Source organism: Halyomorpha halys, unplaced genomic scaffold (assembly GCF_000696795.3).
Source record: "Halyomorpha halys isolate HHAL.00 unplaced genomic scaffold, Hhal_1.1 Scaffold284.1, whole genome shotgun sequence".
Taxonomy (NCBI): domain Eukaryota; kingdom Metazoa; phylum Arthropoda; class Insecta; order Hemiptera; family Pentatomidae; genus Halyomorpha; species Halyomorpha halys.
Genome location: NW_027105232.1, coordinates 573,648 through 581,466, shown reverse-complemented (window position 1 = coordinate 581,466; position 7,819 = coordinate 573,648). Strand labels below are relative to the sequence as shown.

The 7,819-nt window shown below is 30.1% G+C and overlaps 1 protein-coding gene across 1 annotated transcript in view; it reads right to left on the bottom strand.

Moving 5' to 3' along the window:
- LOC106680737 (probable serine/threonine-protein kinase kinX) overlaps positions 1–7,819 on the bottom strand; it is a gene marked incomplete in the record, with an annotated part of 29,766 nt that overhangs the window by 8,522 nt on the left and 13,425 nt on the right. Inside the window, 4 exon segments of the mRNA XM_067049723.1 lie at positions 1,436–1,569; positions 1,835–1,937; positions 3,524–3,723; positions 5,410–5,580. Coding sequence (XP_066905824.1) covers positions 1,436–1,569; positions 1,835–1,937; positions 3,524–3,723; positions 5,410–5,580 — 608 coding nt within the window.

Sequence of the window (7,819 nt, the reverse complement as noted above, 5' to 3'; positions counted from 1 at the left end):
ATATTTACAAATTAGGTTAAATAAAAATGTAGCGAAAATACTATAAGCAGATTTTTTTGTTGTCGGTAGACTATATATATAATTTCAATATATAAATCCATTTAATCAGTATGGTTGTTATCTTGTTTTTGTTGTTAACCCTGATACAGGCCTGAAATTCTGGCCAAAATGTTGGTACTAATAAATAAGTTTCAACTTATTTGTGTTCTTCACGGACTGCTACCCAATGATCTTCTCCTCATTTAAAATATATTTAAATTTTAATAATTAAAGCAATAAAAAAACAATTAATAAATCATTAGAGATAATTAAAATATTTTTTCTTTCACTAGGTCACAAGAGAAGGTACCGAAGAGCTTTGTATTAATGCAGGAAATGAAAAACATTTTTGTCTCCAGTTTTGAAAATTTTCACTTCCGTTTTATGTTTTACAGATCAAGGTTACATCTCTGTCTGTCCTTATTCATATGTGTCTCCAATGCCACCTACTACTTCTAAGCCTCTTTTAATGAAATTTTCTGGGATTATGAGAAGAGATATTTAGATAGTCTAGCAAAAATGTAAATATGAAAATAAAGAGCAAGACCGGACATAAGTACATTACAGTACACTTCTTAAGTTTCAAAATGAGATATTTATAATTCACCATAGCGACTATTAAGGCTAACACATTTCCCCCATCATGTAACAAGTTTTTTCATTCAATCACTGAAAAAGTTTCGACTTTTCTTGAATCAAGGAGTTGATAGCTGCCTTCACATCATCATCCAAGGTATAATGTTTACCCTTGAGTTCTCTCTTGAGTAGAGGAAAGAAATAAGAATCACAAGGTGAAAGATCATGAGAGTAAGGGGAGTGTAAAAGTAGTTCAAACTTCAAGTTTAGCATAGCCACATTGTTAAGTTTTAGGATCATTGGTGTTATGCTGTCTCTAATATGACATACTCGAGTTGCCACTGTATTTCAGTTGGTGTCACTTGTTTAGCAATTAAAAATTAATTTTTTTAGCTGTCTTTAAATTAAATTAAAAAATAAGCTGTTTCACTCATGTTGATATATTACTTAAACACGTCTCCATACTTTGGTTTCTCAAAACAAAATGTATGACTTCATTGAGCTTAAACTTGGATATAAAATGGTTCTTTCACGTAACACCTAGCATGCTACAGCAGCTGATTTTGTTCTACAAGCGTGTGTGCAGTGCTTTTCAGTATACCCTCACGCTTTGAAAGAAAGTTTTAGTAAATAGATTAATTTATAACATCAACCATTAGTTTCAGTAAGTTTCTTATTAATTGATAAGTTTAGTTTGGTAAATAAACTGGAGACAAAATTAAAAAAAAAATGAGTATTATTCAAATATTCAAACATCGAGATATGAACCAACCATTATTTTACAGAAAAACTGTACTCGTGGAAGAGAACTGAAACATACCTCATCAATATCCCTCTGACCACCTTTCTTCCGACTTGGTTGGGGAGGAGGAGGGGGAGGCTCATCATCGGATTCCTCTTCGACTTCTTCATCTTCAGAATCAGTTTCGACTTGGATATCACTTTTCTTAATCCCTGTCAAGAAAAAATAAATAAAAGATGAACCCATTTCAAAATTAATCTTCATTTTAAAAATTAATCAATACACTCTTCAAATCTCAGTGCTATACTTATTAAATAAAAAATAAGCCAATCAGGTCGACAACTACTGCTTAACATGATGAAAAATATGAAATCCTGATCTCTAAGATCAATTACACCCTCCAATATTTATGTAAATTTCAAGAGACCTTTAAAAATATGATGCATTTTAAGTGATTTAGGAATAAACAATCCTAACCTGTCCATTCTTTTAAGTCATCTTCACTTCCTGCTTCATCCTCACTCACTACTTCGTGTTCTACTCGTTCATCGTCAGCTGGGCTTTCATCCCCTTCAGAGTACTGTAACAATATTGGTGGACCACAAATTACATACACATTATGTAATGAAGTAATAAAAAAATGTAAGATAAAAGCAGGCAGGGAAATAAAAGAGAAAACTGTATGATACTGTGCTGCGCTGTTCCTAAATGTGCAAAATCTTCAATAAAATAAAAGACATAGAAACTGTGCAGACCAGCATTGTACTCGATGTGCCCTTGGCCTCACAACATGAATTGGTGATTTTTTTTGTAATGTAACCATTTGTTTAGGAATAATGATAATACAAACATTCTAATTTAAAAGAAACAAAAACAATATTACTAAAAAAAAAAAAAATTAATTTAGTATCAGGCAGCAATTTCCTTAGATGTATAATATTAAATACAATTATGAGTGCACATTGTGGAATATAGCTATAGTGTGTAGTAATAAGGTGAATCAATAAACCTCTAATCGTTGTAAAATGTAGTTATGAGGTGAATCAATAAAGCTCAGGACAAATTAAATCAAAATTCATATAAGGAAGTGGCCATGTCATTTTTTAAATATTAATGAGAATTTCATCTGATGTTCGGATTGAAATAAACTTGTTAATGCTCAAAGTGTTAATTTTTGTTAATAAGAATATTACTGCAATGTACTCCTAATTATGTGGAAGTTCCTACTTTTGTACGCCTTGTATTAGCCGAACATTGTACACATCTAAGTACAACAGCTGCAACATTGGTCACTCTGCTAGAGACTACTGTTGATGGTTGTCATGTACCTAACACTGCTCACTTTGCAGTTTTGTGTAGGTAGAGTGCTCTGCTCTCCAATAGACATCGAGCTGCCTACAAGCTACTGCTCGCCCTTGCAATTTGAACCATCACTGATCTTCAATCAACATACAACACCACAAAAAGCAAACCACGAAATTTTAAAGTTATATACAATTTTTTTAATAATTTATAAGTAATAAGTTTTCTTTTAAAACATTAGCTTGAGTTATATTAACTATCATTCATCAAATCAGTTTTATTTATTTCAATATTTCATTATTTTACTGTATATTAAGGAGATTTTTTTTGTTTACTGGATATTCTTTATTTTACTAACTTATTTGTATATACAGTTTCATTTATTTTAAAATAGAAATAGAAGCTTATATTTGGTTTATATTTTTTGTCCAGTATTTCATTGGTAACAATTTATTTTCTTATCTTTATTTATAATTTAATATTTTTTTATGAGCTATTTTTTTTTTTTTATCTATCTTCAGACTCTTTAGCCACTCTGCGAGAGCTCATACAAATACTAATGAACATAAAAAATATGCTGTGTCTGATCAACATAGTTTTTATCAGATTTCACAAGAAAGTTATCATCTTTGTAAAGTCTTCAATTTTTTGTTTTTATTAAGACAATTGACTAATTTTTAGTTTAGGTTGGGAACTTTCTTTAGATGGATAGTGAAAATCTGAATAGATGATTTCAGCCATCTACACCACCATGATTAGCCTATGTTTTCAGCTATCAAGTCACTATGAATATCAACCATTCAAATAAAAGGCACTCCCAAAATTTTAAAATGATTAAAGTTGGAATAGATGAAATCAAATTACATCAACCCTCTCTTCATCAGTACTCTCTGGTGTTTCTTGTCCATATTTTGCCAAAAGATCACGGAATTTTTGTTGGTCAATTTCTAAATCTTCATCTTCCTGCTCTTCCTCTTCCTCTTCTTCTTCTTCTTCCTCCACAGGGGAGCCTTCTTCTACCGGAGACTCTTCATCGGCAGACACTTCTTCAATGGTGGCTTCATCTGAAAGTAAAACGATCCATAAGTTTAACTAGAAATCTAGATTTATTAAAAACAATTTTATTATGGAAAATTGCTGATTGACCGTGTGTATTAATAAATGTAGGATATGGTCCTGGTGCGGTCAAATGAAACTCAAATAGTAATAACTATTTTTATTTGAGCCAATGTTTCACCCCACGTTGCAGGGCTTCGTAAGGGCTAAAAAAAGATACAAACACTTAAAATAAGTAAACAATTAAATGGAAAATTACAAGGGTATACAATGAAACATAAAAATTAAATAAGAAAAATAAAAGGTTATAAAAAATAAATGAAAACGGAAATAGTAACAGATATAAAGAAGATATATAAAAAGAAAGGGGGATAAGAATAAAATTAAGAATAAAGGAAGAAAGTGAACAAGACAGAATTCATACCAGTTTTGACAGAAGTCAAAGTCAGAGTGAACTGTTTGTATTGGGAGGAGTGGGGATGGCAATTGAGTACATCACATTTGAAAATAATTTTAAAGTAAACAGTGTAGAAAATATTAAAATTAGAATAAACGATAATATAAAATTAGGTATAAACAATATAAAGATAATAAATGATAATATACATAATAGAGGGGGAGAAGGAAATTTAGCCAAAAAAAAAAAAGATAATAAAATGTACTAGGATAGAAAACAAAGAAGAAATAAAGTTAAAATAATGGGATACAATAAATATAAATGATAAAGAAAGACAATATACCAAATGAATAGGGATACAGAGGTATGTAAATTATATAATAGAAAAATTAATAAGAAAGTAGTTTATGTAAGTATACTATATAAGTAGTATAGGTAGGAGGTAACACATCAATATAAATTAAAATTAAGATACATAAATATAAAAGAAAAAGGAAGGATAGTAAGATACAATATAATTAAATTAACTATGGGGTGAGAATTTAGAAAATAAAACCAGAATAAAAACCATGACAGGAAAGTGGGCTTCTGAAATTCAGAACTTTGAGAAAAGAAGCATTTTGAGGGTTTTATATTATAAGGTTCAAAATGTATCGGTATGTCAGGGAGATACAGTCTTTATCAACTTTATGATTGACGGAATTCTCCGTTAAATTTATGAGAATGGACCCCGAGATGCGGCGTTTTTTATGGTTGGGGACAGTAGCAAGAACTGAAGGATTATCGAAATTAAAAGTATAATTCAGGTTTAAATTTAAATTTAAAGGAGCCCATTTATATTTTGTATCCTATTATTTTAACTTTATTTATTCTTTGATTTCTATCCATTATCTTTTTTTTTTTTTTTTTTTACTTGTTACTCAATTTATACCAGGATCCATATTAGTTGGAGTTATGTCACTGAGAAAAACATTAATTTTTTCATCAAAAAAGCTGTTAAAAAAATTAATTTAAAATAAAGCTATTTGCTTAGTTAAAACCAGAGATAAATTTAAAAGAAATATGTTCAAACACCATGTAGGAAAGGGGCATAATGCTAAAATACCGTATAGAGAAAATAATAGTTTTAGAAGAAAACTTTTAGAAGCCATAACGATAACTGAGAATCCAGATAATGAAATTGATAATAAACCAACCAAACACAAATTTTTTTTTCATCCAAGATTTTTCTTTTTTTTTTTCATATAAATTTAAAGAAAGATATTACAAAATCTAATACTAAAAGTTTTATATTAACCTGCAAACTTAGGAGGCTCAGGTTCAGGTTGAGGAGGTGGCTTAACAGGTGGAACGCTTTCAGTTTTAACTGGGGCAGACACAACAACTGGTGTTTCAGTAATTGGCTGATATTGCTCTGATGGAACCCCAATACTTTCTATAGAAGGGCTAACCTCGTCATCTCCACCAGCTGTGAATAAATTAGATAAAACAGTTGTAATTACTTACTATCCTTTAACTAAATACTATTCCTCAAACCTTAAATATTTTGTCCAAAAGGTACATTCGCTAATTAGTACAAATGCAAACAACAGTTATTTTAATAAAAATTGTAGTAGTATAATATGTAAATGTGATGAGATGTCTGGACTGTAAACTGAAGTAATAAATTGTAACATATCACAAAACGATAAGACATCATAAAATAAAATATAATAATAATTATTATCATATCACCAAACCTGATCTACCTGAAAGTCAACTGAAAACTCAATGGTAAATAAAAGGTGAAAGTTAAACAACAATCATTAAGTTTTGACATCACTGCTCGACATTCTAAAATTGGAATAAGTTAACTATGTTTCATAATCAGTTTAAATATACTCCATTTTAACATAAACGAAATTAGTTCCTCCAAATTTGGACCAATTCTGGTTTTTTGAAATATAGCTGTGTAAAATATGTTTGTTTACACATGCAGAAGTGTAATTATTGGGCGGAATCTGATAAAATTGATAACAACAAAAAGTACTTGTAGTTTTACTAAATTATGTAGTTATCGGACATCTTATTTTGTACAATCTGCTTGTGGATAATATTTAAATCTCTTGTTACTTTAGTCACTCACTACTCTCAATTCTCAAACATCGAAACCTTTTCATTAGTTTGGAAGAACAAACAACTAAAATTCACCTTAAAAATAGGTGATAGCAACAAAATTTTAGGGGTACAAAGTTTCTGCCATTTTCTAACAAAACTTAGGAATTTATTTTGAAAGAACGGTATATTAAATTTTATTCAAAGTATTGTGTCCCTCTATTTTTACTACTATCATTTTCTATATTACTAGTTTCCATCTTTCTTGCAGTGTTCAAGAAGAACTCTTTAAGATATTGGTATTGATATTGGTATTTAGTGGTTTTTTTGCCAAAATCTGGCAGCTACCTAAGTTGCCGGCGCATACTGATGTCAAGATTCATTTCTTGGAATCGCTGAAAAATAAAAATTAACTGCCCCAGGTGGGAATCGAACCCACAATGTTCCAAACCGAGCGCACTGGGACCTACGTCCCAACCCACACGGCCGTCACGTCCCTATTCTCTTAATACAAGAAGAACTCTTTAAGATAAGAAGAACTTCCCATAAGAACTCTTTTCTTTTTTTTTTTTTGTCAAATTTAAGTTAAAGGCAATAAATCAAACTATAATTAACAGAAGATGTTAATTTTAGAAGTCTATTTAGTATTCTTCTGTGATATGAAATGACATAAGACTTAAATGTTCCTGCCTCATTTAGCTACTTTTTTACTAATTTAGCAATGAATAAAGGATGTATAGAATGATTAGAAAATAACTAACGTTATGGATACATTAATAGTGTAAACAGAATGAATAGTTCAAGTTCAAAACTCTTTATCTTTCAAGGCTATCCACAAATTGACCCAAATTTTGGTAAACTGGTTAAGTCAAAACCTGCTTAGACAGACCATATCAGATAGAAAGAGCAATGTCTGATACATAGAACAGGTGGAGTAGGACTTCACAATCAGGTGTTTCCAAATACGTTTTGACTGAAACCTATGGATGAGCATTAACATGAAGAAGAATTTTGTTGTGTCTGGAGAAGTAATGAGCATGTCTTTCCTTGAGTGCTCACCTAATCTCATTGTGTTAGAGAGTTCTAGTAATAGTTCCCGTGACGTTATACTTCCACCTCAAACTCACCGATTTTAATCTTTAGAAACCACTCACGACAACTTCTCTCACTTCTACAAGCTCAATGTGCCTCAGCTGCTGATTTCTTCAAATTAAAAAAGTATATCAAAAGTTCCTTTAAATGACGACATTTTTGCACAAAAAAATAAAATTATATGATCCTGATACAGAGTCAGTTACTTTAAGGTTATGTTGTTACCAGATAATCAAACTTATGATATTATGTTTTCCATCAGACAATTTCAACAAAACATGATTGCGGAAACTTATTTGTGCTCCTAATTTTATTTAAATCAATATTTTAAACCCATAGTAGAAATTAAAACATGTCAATCAAGAGAGAACAATTGCCATATTTCTTGTTTCTATGTAACTAAACAAAAAATATGAATACATGTACAATTTTCTTAAATCTAGAAACTAATCATTCTTTATCTTCATAAAGAAATAAAATAAAAAAAATAACAGGGAAATCTCAGTTGAAAAAACATTTTT